This window comes from Caloenas nicobarica, chromosome 2, assembly GCF_036013445.1.
Source record: "Caloenas nicobarica isolate bCalNic1 chromosome 2, bCalNic1.hap1, whole genome shotgun sequence".
In the NCBI taxonomy this organism is placed as follows: Eukaryota; Metazoa; Chordata; class Aves; order Columbiformes; family Columbidae; genus Caloenas; species Caloenas nicobarica.
This window is the reverse complement of record NC_088246.1, coordinates 106,082,789-106,099,290: the sequence shown is the minus strand read 5'-3', so window position 1 is coordinate 106,099,290 and position 16,502 is coordinate 106,082,789. Positions and strand designations below refer to the sequence as shown.

At 33.0% G+C, this 16,502-nt stretch overlaps 1 protein-coding gene across 2 annotated transcripts in view; it reads right to left on the bottom strand.

The window, feature by feature from the left end:
- The window catches only part of RTTN (rotatin), an 81,198-nt gene that overhangs the window by 17,165 nt on the left and 47,531 nt on the right, over nucleotides 1–16,502 (bottom strand). For both annotated transcript variants that reach the window (XM_065628362.1, XM_065628363.1), the window contains exons 34-40: nucleotides 14,274–14,356; nucleotides 7,755–7,866; nucleotides 6,832–7,030; nucleotides 5,705–5,795; nucleotides 4,512–4,665; nucleotides 4,208–4,345; nucleotides 3,001–3,212 (exon numbers count right to left, since the gene is read on the bottom strand). In XM_065628362.1, coding sequence (XP_065484434.1) covers nucleotides 3,001–3,212; nucleotides 4,208–4,345; nucleotides 4,512–4,665; nucleotides 5,705–5,795; nucleotides 6,832–7,030; nucleotides 7,755–7,866; nucleotides 14,274–14,356 — 989 coding nt within the window. The remainder of the gene's footprint in view (nucleotides 1–3,000; nucleotides 3,213–4,207; nucleotides 4,346–4,511; nucleotides 4,666–5,704; nucleotides 5,796–6,831; nucleotides 7,031–7,754; nucleotides 7,867–14,273; nucleotides 14,357–16,502) is intronic.

The following is a 16,502-nucleotide window of genomic DNA, read 5'->3' as shown; positions in this document are numbered from 1 at the left end:
ACTTAGGAATATTTTAGTCATTAAAAAACATATTTCCCTACCAATCTTTTGGGTACTTTCCTTTAGGTATTATGTGGCTGATTAGAACTAACCAAATAATTATGGTGAGTTGTCCTATGTTTGTATCTTTAGAAGTTTTAATTTCATCTATTTTCTAAATTTTATCTTAAAACCTAGCAGAATTCCTTCCTTTCTTGAAGCATGGTCCTTTATGCATTTTTTCCTTCCTCTGCAATCAAGAATTGCAGTTTATAATAAAAAAGAAAATTTATGTCAATTATAGGGAACACTTAAATAATAATTAATTGATTATTAACTGCCAATTGAATTGAAAAAGTAACTTTATGTAAATTTATAATGCCTTCTACCAGCATATTCTACAGTTTTAAACTACTACTATTAAAGTATTAAAATGAGAATGGACACTTAAAATTCTTTTTTTGAAATTATGACGTATAATAAATTTCAGATGTTCCATAAATCCACAGCAGTAGTAGCTATGTTAGTCTGCCCCTACTAAGTTAGCTGAAGGGGGAATCACACACTTTCTAAAACACTGTTAATTTTATATCTAGCAAAAAAAAAAAAGGTAGGGCCTAAATTCAAGACTTTATGTATGGATTAGGGTTTCATTATTACTTTTACTTTTGGTCTTGAAAACATGTATACAAGGGTTAAAGTTTACATACACAAAAGCACCAAAACCTTTCAAAGTCAACATGTGCACTTATTAAATTGGTTGTATGCAATAACGCATATTAGTTTAGGATCTGGTCTGCTACCATAATATTCACACCTGAAGACCAGGTCCTCAGTTTGCATTTGCCATTGCATATCACCTTTTCTGTAGATTTAGTCACTAGGATGATTAATGGATATGACTGATTGTTTGAAAACTCTCTCACAGCCTTTTCTATGTTAGTCAATTATTTGCTTGACTGCTTCTCTTAAAGAAAGAGCATATAGATTTTTTTATTTTTTTAAACAGCTTACATTACATCCTGTGGGCTCCTCTGTCAACTGCCGCTCAATGATCGCCATGGCAGAAAGGGGGGAAGTAAATATATATACATATATATATATATATATAGTAAAAAATAGAAGCTATTTCTTTTCTAATCTGTTATCCTTTTTCCATATCAGCTATATCCCTTTCATATACTATGAAGCCTCAGACTGCATAGGTTATCTTCTGAGCTCTTTTACGAAGCAAAGGTAATGTCCATCTACAGCTCTGAACAGGTCAAGAGCAAGTTAAATGCTGGTATCTCTTACAATACTCAAACCATGTCAGTGTCTGATGTGCTTTCACTGGCCTGGCTGCAGTTAATTCTCCATTGTATAGACTTTCTCTGCTGTCACTATAAGAATCATCACCTTTTGCTGACAAAGATTGGTAATCAGCTGTGTATACATGTATGAAAAGAGAGGAATGTGACTTACAAACCATTTCTGCCTAACATACTTTCATGCAATCGCATTTTTTGTGCCAGAGCCAAGTAGTTCAGTTTTAGGCACATAATCCATCATTAAACACAAAAATCTGACAATATATTTAGGAAATTATGATATTTCTACGAAATGCCCCTGTTTTGCTGTCAGAGTCTCTGAAAATCATGTCCTCACAGGAAATCTCTATGCACTGAAATAATCCAAAATTAGTTGCCAAAGAGGGAATTCTAGTTTTAGTGGTCCATACAGTGACACCAAGATCCTCTTAGAAAGTTTCTCCTCCCTAAAAGAGACCAGATTGTCAGTGGAGAGAACGCTACACCCCCATAAATGCTACAGAGAGAGACACAGGGGTGTAACGCAGCAGCAAAGGAACACAGGTTATAACACAGATGTTAGTAAGAGCAGGACAAGTCTTGGTAAGAGTGAGGTTATTCTACAAGAATTCAACAACCATAGGAAGAGAGGAGACGAACTGATACTAAGACACTACTATTTTGGTCACACCGTCCAATATGCACTAAGACGTTGAAAAAACAATGTTTTACATAGCAAAATAGTACTGAATATAATTCTTAGAAAAAAATAATGACAAGACATTGCCTGTAGAACATCAGAAATAATAAGCTACATTATGTTATATGAAATCTGCATGTTTCAGACAAACACCACACTTCTAATCATGGATCGTTACTATTGTTACAGTGACAAACACCACATAATTTAAAGAATAAGTATACAGATAGAAGAACCGATTTGTAAGGGAAAACAAATTAGAAGTTTCATGTGTATCTTATTAGTAAGTTATGGAAGATACTTTAACAGTCTCTAAATAAGTCAAGGATGTAAATATAAAGGAGATAAAAGAATCACTTAGGACAGAATATAAAAGTATAAATAAGAATAGCAAGATTACATTTAGAAAGACAGAACATTCAGAATAAGTATCTAGAAAAAAAACATGTTACCAGTATATATTATGTCAGGCAACGAGTCCCTAAAAGAATTAGTGAAAATATACTACTTGGCCAATTAAAAAGTAGCTTGGAGAATACATTAGTATATGCTCCTTACCTGCAACACCACTGATCTGACACTGTCAGGGACTGAACTACAAGGCTTAATGATTCATTTTGGTTACAACTTTTTACAAAGGCAGCTGTTAAGAACAACAATGCAGTCATTTATAATGGCAATAAATACGTCTCGAACCTTAAAAAATCTCATTATATGTTTGGAAAAGCAGAAAAAAAGCATATTGGTATTTGGCCAAACATTATCTATGTATCATCTCCTCTACATAAGATTTCATTCCATGCTGTTGCAGCACAATTGCCTTGCAAGGCACTTCCTAGAAGTTGCTTCTTTGTGATTATTCCAGCTTATTACATGAATTTCAAAAATCAGTGTAATAGACATCTCAAATTAAAGAAGTCTTGGTTCATAACTGGAAATAACTGATTTTTCATTAGGTAACTACTTTCCTTTTTAATAGAATACAAAAATGCAAAAATATATCCTGCAATCACATCAACAAATTTTAAATACCTGAATAATTAATGCAGTAAGCTGAGTTACTGGTGCCTGGCATCCTTCAGTGTGATCCAGAAGAAAGCTAATAGTTGTATTCTGACATAAACTCTGTTTATCCTGGAGCTGTCTTCTTCCTTCCTCATTCAAAAGGATGGAGAGGAACTGTAGACTAGCCATATATAAAGCAGGATATGTGGTTGACTGATGAATACAATCACATATGGTATCTGAAAGGTTAAACAGAAAACCAAAAATTTTTCTATTTCATTCTGAATAAAGCTTAAGTGCTTCGGAACTCAGAACGACTTATCAAAGAAAGCGTGAGCCAAGAAGCAACTATACCTGTGCACTGCACAAAAAAATTCTACAAATTCCATACATTTGATAAGTCTTTAAAAAACTAAGAAAGAGTTTTACAGGTTTGAATGAATTGCTCTGCATTATTTTTACTATAAACCAAGAAAAGCAATTCCCATTTGCTTACTTATTTGTTTGACAATTTTCTGAACTCTCCTCACTTTATTCAACAGCTTACCAACAGTACTCATCAGATCCTTTATGTGCAATTAGATTTGGATTCACCAGATCAATTAACATGCACCTGGCTGAAACCACAAGCCTGAATGGACTATGCCCATATTTCAATATTGAAACATGTCAGAGAATCTTGGTGACCAAGAGCTGTGAGTAGGCAAATAACCAATGAAGGAATAATTAAACAAACAAACCAAAACCCAAACAAACAAAACAACAAAAAAATCCACAAACAACAATAACAAAAAACCCCACCAAAACACCGAAAATAAATCCTGTATAATAATCTTGAAATCCTTTATCTCTTATCTTCCCTCAAAACTTTTCTTTCCTTTTATGCAAGATATAAAAAACAAACCCATATAAAGAAAAAAATGAAGTGCTAACGGATGTACTCAAAGGTGCCATATTTGGTTCAGGTTTACAGCTAGAATCACTAACCCATATAAGTAAACAAAACTTATGAATTTATCTGGTAATTCAGAAGTTAGTCTAATAATATAAGAAAGAATTACAAAAATCCAGTTAAGGGGAAAAAGTCAGTCAAGCTCTGGACAAATTTGGTTTTCATTCTGGATATGCCATTGGTAATTACTTAATAGCATCTAAACAGGAATGCCCCTCTTTTCTATTTGTTTATTTCTTTTATCAGATGCTAGGTTAAAACCCATCCAAGAATAATTATTACCAATTACTGCTGTACAATGATTTGCAAAGGCTGCTGTCATGGATGGAAAAGATATTTGGCCACACTTCCACAGTAATGTAGCTAGAAGGTTGAAAACGTCTACCCATGTTTCATGAAGCACAGATGTTAACTCTGTATCTGCAAAGATAATACAGGAAAAAAAAAAAAAAAAAAGTCAAACCATTTACACATGTGCACAAACCTGGATAGCTAAGCCTGACAACAACTGTCAATTTAAATGAACGTGGTATGTAAATGAGGCCACCTTCTGTCTGACTCTACTGGAAACAAAGTACTTCATTACCTAAGCCATCTTTGGAGCGAATGGAAAGAATCATGAAGGTGTTTCCCAAGAGAGGTTTCAACAGTTCATCCTGGATTACAAGCTGAGAGTCAACCAATATACATGATTTCAGAAGCCTGGACACAGATGACAAGTACTGAAGTAGTGATAATACCTGTTAAATATGTTTTAAAATACATGAAATAAGGCCATATATTTGCACCTTCCACATATTTTTTTAATTTAAATACTTAAATTACCTCAACCGATTCATAACATTTTGAATTAATATACACCATTTAAAAGAAATAACAGGATAAAAATTAAAAATTGTTCTCCTAATTTTTACTGTTGATGATGAAACAGAATTCCTAGTCTGGAAACACACGTGAAATCAGTTTTCTAGTGACAAAGAATAAAGTTCCCTGTAAGAAAGTCATGGCTCTCATTATATGTACAGCATCATATTCTCTGAAAGCTCACAGAGAAAACCTATTATAATAATGGTCATTAATATTGACGAATATAGGTGTATTTCCTGAAAACAGCAGCTCATTTTGAAGCTTTAGGAAAAAAATGATTCCTGACATATTTATTTATTTATTTTCACAAGATTTCTCCAGAAACACACTTTCTTAATAATCTAGGTATCTTTCTTCAAAGCAAATTTGAATGCAGTGCAGCAGAAGCTTTTGGAATGGTGCTGTGCCATGAACTTAGTATGTCCTATATGTTACATACACAGAGTTAAATTTAATACAAAAGTAGTTCCATTGGCAGTAAACCTACATGCTTCACATACATAGTTCTCAACTACTTTTGATGTGTCTGCAGGATTGGAGACAAAGGAAAGCAGACAGGTTTTTTGTAGAAAATAAATATGAAATCTGCCAGTAACTATCTGGCTTGTACTTTAATATTGTACAAAGAAATTCTATTGCCCAATCTGTTGTAACTGCTAAACTCTATTTGTATTTTTAAAACACAATTGATTTTCCATTTGATGGTTCTAGGTATAGTTCTAACACAGAAATTAATTGTTCTGTGTTGAATATAACATGGTTTATTTTCTCTTAAACCTTGCCAAAAGCACAGAGATTCACATGAATGTAGCCTATAACAGTGTGTCTGGACTATGTTAATGAACATAGATTACTCAAACATAATCAATTTCATAATTTAAAAAATTAGAAAGTAACAAGTGGTTCACTCACATGAGCTTTTACATCTTCTATATGACATGGATGACCCAATGGAGCTCTCAGTTCCAAGATACATCTCCCAATCAGATTAGCGCTTACAAGACTAAAATAAAATAATTTGGTTAGAAATACACTTAAATAATGAAACATTCTACTAACTTAACATTCCATAGAAAAGAACATCCTAAATTAATAGAGTAAAAATAAATTATAAAGAACTTCCTTAAAATAGTGGAGTTTAGCAGAAAATCTAGCACAATGGCAACTATAGTAGCAGTAAGCTGTTTCAAAAGTTTGACTACCATAAATTCCAATGGCTGTTACTGCACTGTTAAAAATTGTTTGTTTATATTTGATTGCTTATTTCCTTTTCTGTAGAGGAACAAACAGCTCTGTAATAATATAAACTGTATTCAAACAAGTTTTTTTTTTTTAATTAATTGCAGTATGAAGAGCAATTACAAAAGCTCTTGAAAACCTTAAAAAACCCTGAACTAATTTTCATGCTTCACTTCAGGACGTCCAAACACTTTCTACAGATGAAAGAATTTGTTACGATGCAAGTGGAAACATGGAATACAATCTGAAGCCTATTTTGAAGTGGTTCCTTCTTGAAAAAAAGAAGCAAAACACTAGGGTCTATGATCCAAGACTCTCCCAAATTTGGCAAGCACTACTTACTCTCTTAGTTTGACAGCCCTTTTCTCATCCTCAAAATATTGCATACAGTTCAAAGAAAAAAATCATAAAATGAACCTAAATGACCTGTAATTCTGAATATCTGACTATATCGTGTACTGTTCTACTAAAGAAAAAAATATTAAAACATTACCCTTCCAAAAAGGATGACAAAATTGCCATCTAGACAAAAACATCATTACCAGAGGAATACAGTAGTAGAAGACAGACACCACAAATGGAATCATAAATATGACTACCTTTTCTGTGAAAAAAATAAATAATCCAAATTCTTTTCTTTTGTTGATTGTATTTTTAAGAAATGGCATTTTTGAACACTTCAGAAGCAAGAAGTGATCACATATTTAAGAGTTTTGTAAGAAACACCAGTAGATCTTATTTCAACATTTTCACTTCTATTGCTACACCTTGTTTTAGTTCAGCAGTTATTGATCTCATACCTGCTGAGAGCTGTTAGCAAATGTGCTTGTTGAAGAGCAATTCCAGTATCTTTTGGTGTGACAACCAGCAGGTTGTGCAGAAGGCTGCAAACGGCTGACAAAAGGGCAGGTGTGACTACAGCACGCTGTTTAGACAGGGTAGCAGACATGGGAGAATCATGTTGACTTAGAGATTCTGTCGTGGTTGTATCACTTTGACCTAGAATGCGTTTAATAAAAAAAGAAAAAGAAAAATACACTAAAGATTAATTAGAGCTGTTACATAAAACAAATTGCTTGTTCTTTTTCACAAAATATCCAAGTTCCCTCTACATTTAAAACAATATATTCTGGAGTGAGGAAAAAACAAAAACAAACCCCAGACAACAAGAAATCAGATACAGGAAAAGTGTTATTAAAAATAGTTCTGAAATAAAATGTTCCCTCTACAAAGTACTAAAAATCATTTAACAGTAAATTTGGAAAGATACACATTTTCACATTTTTCCTGAACAGAAAAATATTTTATATGTGTAGGTATCTGTCTCTACATACATCATTTTATATTTTTGTTACATTATTTACATTTTTATCTTTCTACATATAAAGAGAATTACACAAACACCTGTGTGTGCATGTGCATGTATGCATATGACAGCTTCACCAAAACTGAATGTTTTGAAAGGGTGACCAGATGACAGGAATAGAACCTAGAGTCTTGAGTTACATTTCAAGCAGTATCAACCATTTTCACTTATTTCCGTCAGATGTATTTCACTCTATTCCATTTTAAAATATGTTTTTCATGTTTGTCTACCAAAATAACCACTAGAAGCATCAATGGTGATTGTTGCACCAATACACAAGCTTTACATTCATGTAGAAATGGGCAAGCTGATACATTGTCTTCATCGTTACGTTCACAAACTCAAACTTCAACTTACCTTGTGCCATGAGCCGATCAACTACAGTTTCAGGAATAAAACTGGTTGAATTTTTTGGGACTATTGCCTGAAGCTCAGTAACACTCCCCAGGGATGGTGATGCAGACCGAATCTAGAAAGACATAAAAAGGAAACTAGTTGATTCCAGCTTTTACGGAGCAGACTTCTACTTATATTTCACTTGGGGTGAGGGGTTGGGGGAGGGGAAACACCAACCCACCAAAACCAACAAACTCATAAAATCAAAAACTATGTAAAAATTACTATTACATATAGTATATGTGTATATATATAGTTATACAGATATCCAGCAAATTAAGCTATTGAAAGATGTACGATATGAGAAGTCTGAAACATTTAAGTTAAAAACTGATTGATGCCTATGTTACTGGAAATTCTTCCTCTTCATCCTTCTTTTTCACCCATATAATTGACTCGAACTACATTTGGACTAAGATAGAACAGCATTACTGAACCATTTAATGGACTATCTGTTCTATTGAGAACATCAGCACTTGTCCATTTGTAATTGGACATGCTCGGATAATTTAAAAAAAAAAAAAAAAAAAATCATCACGGGGACATTAGTCATCAGCCAAAGTTGAAGTTCCAGAGTCTTTCCAGTTCTGGATACTTCTCTTAACCTTAGTCATGTGACCCTTACAAGTATTCATTTAATGGTGAAGATATGAGATATTTACATGTAGTAGATAATTTTACTGTCATACTACCATGCACCTTCTACCAACTCTACATTATCTATCATGTGATTAATTTTGCATGCTTTCCAAAGTTCTTAATGCTATTGTGTTTAAAACCACGAGCTTGATAAAAGACAACCTAGAGTGTCCAGATTAATAATATGTTTTTATGACACAACAAGATATGTGATCTGTTTCAGAGTATGGAATAAGCATCTCCCATGTCAGGTCACTTTTCCACTTCTGTTTTTTGTTTTCTAGCTGGACATTTCACACCAAATAAATGTGCTTCAAGAGTGTCACTATACAGTGTAAAGAATACAGAACATCGGGTAATCCAATGAAATCCCGAGACAGTCATAGTGAGATTTCTAGGGAAGACTGAAATATTTCAAAGATCATCTTTTTAAAGTTTTATTACAATATCAGTTGGAATATTTTTTTACCTAAGGAAAAGTCAAAAGTGACTTAATTGACAAAAAAGGCAGAGGGAAGGAAATCGCAGATTACTCCCTTCCTAGCTATTGTATCCTTGCAGTTAGGTCACTGCTTTCCAGGCTTGCCTTTGATTTACTCAGCAGCATTTTAAGCTGCATAAACTCTCTACCTAGTCTTTTCTAATACCCTAGAAGGTTTAACCCTACCTCCCACCCCCATCACTTCTAAATATTGTTAGGCTTCTATCAGCACATCTTTATTTGAGATCAGAGGCCCTGAATGAGCTGCAGGTTGCCACCTTCATGCTGTAACTCCCCTCTCTCCTCCGTTTTCCTCTGGTTTCCCACTAGTGCCCATTCTACAGTCTTGGATCTTTCTTCTCATACGTGTGCAATTGTTCCTCAAAAATGCCAGAAGGTAATTGTAACAAGACACATGAAAGATTTGAGATGTGTGTCTGAAATCCAGGATTCATATATAGCTTGGGTCACATAAACACTAGAATATACTCGGCTAAATAATTTTCTTGTTAGCAAAATGCAGTACCAAACTGTACCAACCAATTGAAATTCAAATTCTGTTTGGATTATACAAATAAAATCCATACATGCCAACTGAAATTATTTAAAGTTTCATGCTTGCTGATTTAAATAATTATTAAAATCCATTACTTATATTCAAGTAAATCAATCCATCCTGACACATGGTAAGTTCTGCATTTATTCAGCACTATACTTCAATTCCAAGCATTCTACTAAACGACAAGAAAAATAACTTTTTCTTAAAAAGTACAAAAGCAAAATGCAACTTCTAATAGTCCATATGGTTCTGCAACAAATAAAGCCCTAAAGGGAATTATTACTATGCTGAGAGTGATCTTAAAGATATTATTTTAAATTTATACAAGCTTTCACATACTAGTAAATAACACCTTCTACATTGCACAACAATTCTTTCTCCATCTGCTAAAACTGTCTAAACACTTTGGGCAAAGAAATAAAAACAAGGTCTTAGATATGCTGAAAAAAAAAAATCAATAAAAGCTTTATCTGGTTAGAAAAATATCAGCTTCCTGCACTGATGAAACATTTATTGGTAATTGCTTCACAGTGGGACGTGGGTTAAAACCAGAAATTTTCTGCTATCTTAACAGAAAAGAGAGTAACACTATGAAGTTGTTTCCACAATGCTCTGCATTTCAGGAAAGAAAATATATTACTGCTTTTATCAATCACCTTTGATAAAGATGAACTGGAGTTCTGAAACATTGTATTGTGTAAAGGATATTTACTAGTGTCATCATGTTCCTTCTGGGAGCAATGAAGCATTCTGCTGCTTAACAGTGAAACAAACAGGCTTTGGAAGAGGGTTTAATTGGGGAAAAGAAAGGGTTGTATGTAGTGAGAGATAACAACTGCAGATTAGAACTAATATAAAAGAATACAAAAATCATCTGAGTGGAAATACAGGAGAAATATGACGGTTTTGCCATTTATCTACTAGATATGAATAAAAGGTCTTTTCTTAACCTCTAGTATAAAAATCCCTCTGGCATTGCTTTAATAGGCTTGCCGTGATTAATGCTATTCAGTTCTCTTTTCAAAGGTTCAAATCACTTAACTGTATAGCACTCTGGTAACCATGGTTCCAGAAAATAAAGCACACATTTTTATGAAATAGCAGGAAGATTTCGTAGAAAAGGATAGCCATGACTTAAAGCTATCTGGGCAATGACTGTAGATTTTTAACCTGCACCATTTTTAGTTTTGAGGTAACTGCTCATTTCACTAAGCTGTCCTGGGCACAAAACAGCCCTAGAGTACTTATGCAGTGTGAAGCAAGTTGGTATCTCCATGCTGGTTGGTGTTCTCAGTCATATGTACTAAACATAAAAATGTTAGTTAAAATAAGAATAACGATTTGTTCTCTGTAATGATAACCTGACCTAGTGTTTAAACTATGAATTCCATAAAGACAAAGATATTTAATCTTTTTAGCACTGGACTTTTTGTCCACATTCCAGTTTACAGAAACATAAAGATAAATTTGACAAAATTCTGTAATCCACCGAGATCTTTAAGACAATACAGTGCATATGAGTCAACAGAGTACAGATAATCCAGCCCTGCTGTTTTCTTTTGCATGACCTTGAATCATTGATTTCATTCCCAACATCACCATTTTCTACTGTATAAAATGGGCAAAATTGCACTTATGGCCTGTGGAAGACCTCTGACAGACTGGTTTATATACTAAACTAAAAAAGAATAATTTCTTCTATTAATGTACTTGCTTTTAATTTTCTCAATTGTAATTTCTGCAAATCTGGGGAAAAAATTGTGGATGGGGAAAAAAGGAGCCAAAAACTAATTTAGATACTATTTTCACTCAAGATTATACGAACCCTGTGTGAAATCAGCCTCTGATAACAGATAGCTCAATTAAAGTATTGATTACGTGAAATATGAAAACAGAGAAAACTAGTAGTGTCTTCTCTTTTTGTCAGGACTGTTTTCAAACATCAAACAAAAAATTCAGCAGGCCTTTTCTCTTCGTAGGAAAGAAATTCACATAATTCAGTAAATTTTGCTTCTGTAAAGATCTTCAGGATGTGGCCCACTGAAACAAAAAGCAGTTTCAGCTTCCTAGACCGACCTTCATGAAATGAATGGACATGGAGGTATTTAGAAGAATATTTTTTTAATACGTCATTAAAATACTAGGGAAGAGCTTCCGAAAGAAACAAGTCTACTTGGTTTGATAGCTAGTAACTCAATTATTTGTGGCTTTGTCATCAAATCTGTAACATACACACACACACAACACCCCACAAAAACAAAAAAAAGAAACAAGCCCACATTTTTCCATTCACTGAGACCTGCAGACTCCCTTTTATCTGTGATGGGGAAAGCATGCCATCTAGTGGGCTTGGAATTACTACATCATCCTGGAACCACCGATATGTAAGATTTAGAGACAAACTTTTCCAAACTTTTGTTAATGACTTTATAAATGCATTTCTTTTTCTCATACATCAAAATGGAAAGCTTTGGGCCAAACTGTAGGAACAGAAAATGTGAAGTTATGTAGGAAAAAACTGAAAAACTATTTCCAAACTTCACCAGATAGACACTTAGTAGTCATTAACTGCCCTCTGAAATACGGTTTGCATTTAGCCTCAGTTCCCTTCCTCTAACTTTCTTCTCCTAATAAATACTGGCATTGGAACACCAGACCTCTACATCTTGCCCTCCAGCTTGGAAACTTACCATTTGTCATGTCAGCACTTGTATTTTTTTAAATGTAAGAAACTCAGTTAAAAACAAACACACACCAAAAAACACACACAAAACAAAAACCGACCACAAACGAGTTTACAGATGCTAAAAAGGTCCATGAAACACAAATAGAAATAAAATTAACTTCTATAAATGACAATCGAAGTTTTCATGTGAAATCTCCATGTGTATCAGGGGAAGAAGGAAAACCAAACAACACAAAAACCAAACTTGAATAAAACTCTTACATTAGCTGTTAAGAGCATCCTCTTAGCAAATATGAAGTCTACAATATCTGGAAGACTGATACAAATGCGTGTATCTCAGTATTACACTTTCCACTTTAAATGAATTGTTGCCCATTTGTTAAATAGAATGATAGAGCTATGTTGTATGCCTTTATGTTAAACTATGATGCTACTTTACACATATAAATAAAAATACGTAATTTTGATCTAGTAGAACTCTTTTTTCCTTTTTTAAGCTACTGAAGCAAATCTCATGCAATGAACTCTTCATGAGAACTGAAGCACAATTTTAAGTAGAGAGTCAACCCTGTCAAGAATTGCTGAAATGAAACTTTTCCTTCAAGTAACATGAACAAAACAAGATGAAATTACTTTTCAACTTCTATTCCTATAAGAAAGTGGCACTCTATTTGTTCAGTAAAAAGCAATTTGGAAACAACCATTTTAAACAACCCAAGATTCTTATATAAATGGTTTTTTTAAGCTGTATTCATGTTAGCATCTACTTCATGATTTACACGTACTTTAATTTAGTTTCAAATACTCAAATTTGAATATTCGTGTTTAAAATTACCCTAAAGTTTTTTTTGGGGGGTTTGCTTTGGATAAATGAAAATCTAATTCATCAATAAATTTCAGAAAAAGATAAATTTTAGCTTAAAAGTATAGTGTGTTTTTTCCTCAATTATTAAAAACATGCCAGATAACAGTCACAGTACTAGACAGCAATACATTTATAATAGAGTCAAAACAGTAAGGAAAAATTATAATTGTGAAATATTTTGAGAAATAACTCAACACTAGCTTTTCCATGTTTTTATTTTCATCATGGTCCACAGCAAAACTGGACAAAACAATTTAGTCAATAGAATAAGATAGTATCTTGTTTTTCTCTATCTATCTGTCTTTGTCATATAAACGCACTCACTGAAAAGAAACTTTTGAGCTATGATATTACATATCTAGATTACAATATGTGGTTATTCATAAATCAAAAATTTTTGAAGAAAACACAAAATTATAAAAATGGATTTCAATGTAACATGTCAGAGTTTTCTTGGAGTTATGCTGCAGTCTTTGAAAATGTATGATTTTTATCAGGTAACTAATAAATGTTATTAAAGCTTCCTCCGCAGCCTGATCTGATATTGCAAATGTGTTCTGGAACTGGAAAAACGTATTTCAATTTCTCTTCCTTCGCATTTGCCATCTTGTAAAACAGCATATGTTTACAGCCTTTCACTGCAATAATCATCCCAGCCAGAGACAAATTTTTCAAGCAGCCACCTGCTTTCTTAGATTTTTCAGGGCTATTTTGGGTCTTGCAAACACTTTTATATTTTATAAAAGCATTTTCAGAACCCAGAGTTTATTATGACACAGAATATAATTTTAACCCAATGTACATCTGTGGTTTTGATTGATACAGTTCTGTAGCTGTGTAGCTTAAATATAGGTTCACTCTGAAAGGACAGTTTGGATAAAAGCAGCAGAAGTGACAACTATAGATGGAGATGACTGCATTTTGTCAATAAAACCAATTACAAAGAAACCTCTAGAGAATCTGTCTTGCTGTGAGAAGCTGCAGAATTCAGCATTGCTTTATGCATTTAACCAGTCAAAGTAAGTTATTTATTTTTGCTCAGGTAAATAACCATTAAAGTTTTCTTTAGCATATTAAAGCTACTACAGAGTAAATTTCAATTTAGCCTTTTAATTTTTCCATTTAATTTCAGTTTTGGTTTTTGTCTTATTTTGTTGGTGTTTTTTAGCATTTATAAGAGTGCTAACTTTCTTCGAAGCATTTTATGTATAACTTTATATTCAAAATAAATAGATTACTCCACAAGTTACCATAGTTTCAGATGTTGACTGAGAATGTGAAGATCGGCTTTGACTGGATGGAGCCTTCCAAAGATTAAGAGAATCATCAAAATCTGTAGGAAAAAAAATAAAATCATATTTGAACAAAAAGAGTGTTGTTTTTCATTACAAGACCAGCAGAGAGTAAAACAAGCTTTTCAAATGATTGTTTCAATGAAACAGAAAAGTTGCCAACCACAGTTATCCTTCTGAAGATCTCAGAATATAAGTTTTCACACACTGTACCTATGCATTCTTATCCAGCAAATCCCTTAAATAAACAGAAATTAAATAAAATACAATTTTCAGCTGAAACAAAATAGTTTGGAAAAAGCTGCACTTAGCTCGAACTTGTATAGCCTTTACTCATTTGAAATAGTTCAGATTTAGTTTTATTTAAAATTTAACAGTACAAAAGTGTTGAAGATACTGGTGTCTCATAGCACAAACATACTGAACAGATGACCTTGTCTACAAAAAACAAAATCCATATTTTAAGAGAAGCAGTTTCAAGAGAACCCATATTCATAAATATAACAAAGGCAAAAATCACTTTGCAAATCTGTGTTGGAATAAAAAAAATGCCAAAAATTTTACAGGACAAACGTGTCAATAATTGGATCTAAGGCTTTCATATACTTAGAAAAGGAAACAACTAAGAATAAAGCACTAGATTACACAGATTCTGAGTGCAAAACCCACAAATGTAGGAGTCCTATATATATCTTAGCTAAATACTAAACTGAGCTAACTAATTTTATGTTAAATACAACTTTGTGGATAAGATTTTTTCATATTCCTGAAAAATGTGAGGAAAACTGGGATAAAATCACAAAAATAGTTTCAGGAAGATAAAATAAAGCAAGATTTATTTAGAGATGACAAAGGATCTATTAAAAAGCATAAACAGAGATAAACAACACAATTCTGAACATATGATTGAGGGATGTACAAGCCTTTTGAGTACTATAGCTTTAGAGATGGAATAAACATTGTATGGTCCTCTCTTTTTTAAATAAACAAAAATTGTGTTTCTTGTTCCTGAAGTATCATAGGTTACTCTTTCCCCTTATTTCAAAGGTCCTGGAAAAAAATTTTTTTTTTGGCTTTGCTTTTCAATGGCCTGATAAAACACGTCTCAGCTATTCAAATGAAAAGTTCTACAATCCTGGAGTTTAAGTTGCTCTTAGATATTCCATCAGCTAATAGAATTGCTAAGAGGCACAAATAAGAGGACCACGTGAGGAGTGAAATATGTTGGATTAAAAAAATTGCACCCATAGATTAAAGCAGCCACAGAAGAAACTGAGGATTTTTATGGCTGGAATTTTGTATAGTGCTGAGGTACTTCTCTGATAACTCAGTGAGCTAACCAAAAATATTTATTTTCCTTGGGTCTGTCAAAGTCATAACTTGGCAGAGGAAATAGCATTCCTTCTTTTGTTCATGCTTCTGTAACATGAGTTTAACAGCAGCAGACCTACAAGAACTGTTTAAATCTGTAGCCTTAGAAGATGGAAGTGCAGAAACTTAGGCACACAGAAAAGTAAGAAACTCAAAAGAAGAAACTCAGTAATTTTCCCTCCCTTGAACAGCTTTTACTAATTGAGCTCTCTGAAGAATTTCCTAGCTTTCTATACTTAAGACCATAATACATATTTAGACAGTTAGATCTGAGATACCCCAAGGGTATACAGGTTAAAAAAAAAAATCCAATCTGAGTATGACATTTGAGCATTCTGAACATCTCAGAATGTAGCTAACTTAAACAAATTAGAGTCCACTCCTACTCGTTTTTTGTTTTGGTTTTTTTTTTTCCAAGTTGAATACATCAAGAAACAGAAGTAGAAGTCTTAGAAACAGTCCATGTATTTCTTTTTCCTAAATTTTCAGTGTACTGGTCTGTCATAAAGTCAAAACTGTAAGAAGTATTTTAACCCCAAATATTTGCAAGAAAATGTACTGCAGAGCCAATGGTTACCATCCATAACATTTTGAAGTTGTAAATAACAGCTCAGAGATTTTCTGAGATATGTTAAACTAGTGACTTAGCTACTTCTTAAATCCTCAGAGCAATATTTTGACTTAACAACATATTTATGTTCATGATTTATATATTCAGTTTCAGTTCCATTATTAGTAGGGATTATTTGAGCTAAGTTACTCAAAAATAGAAGTTATTTAAGTAGGTTTAAAATGCTATGAGATTACATTTATACC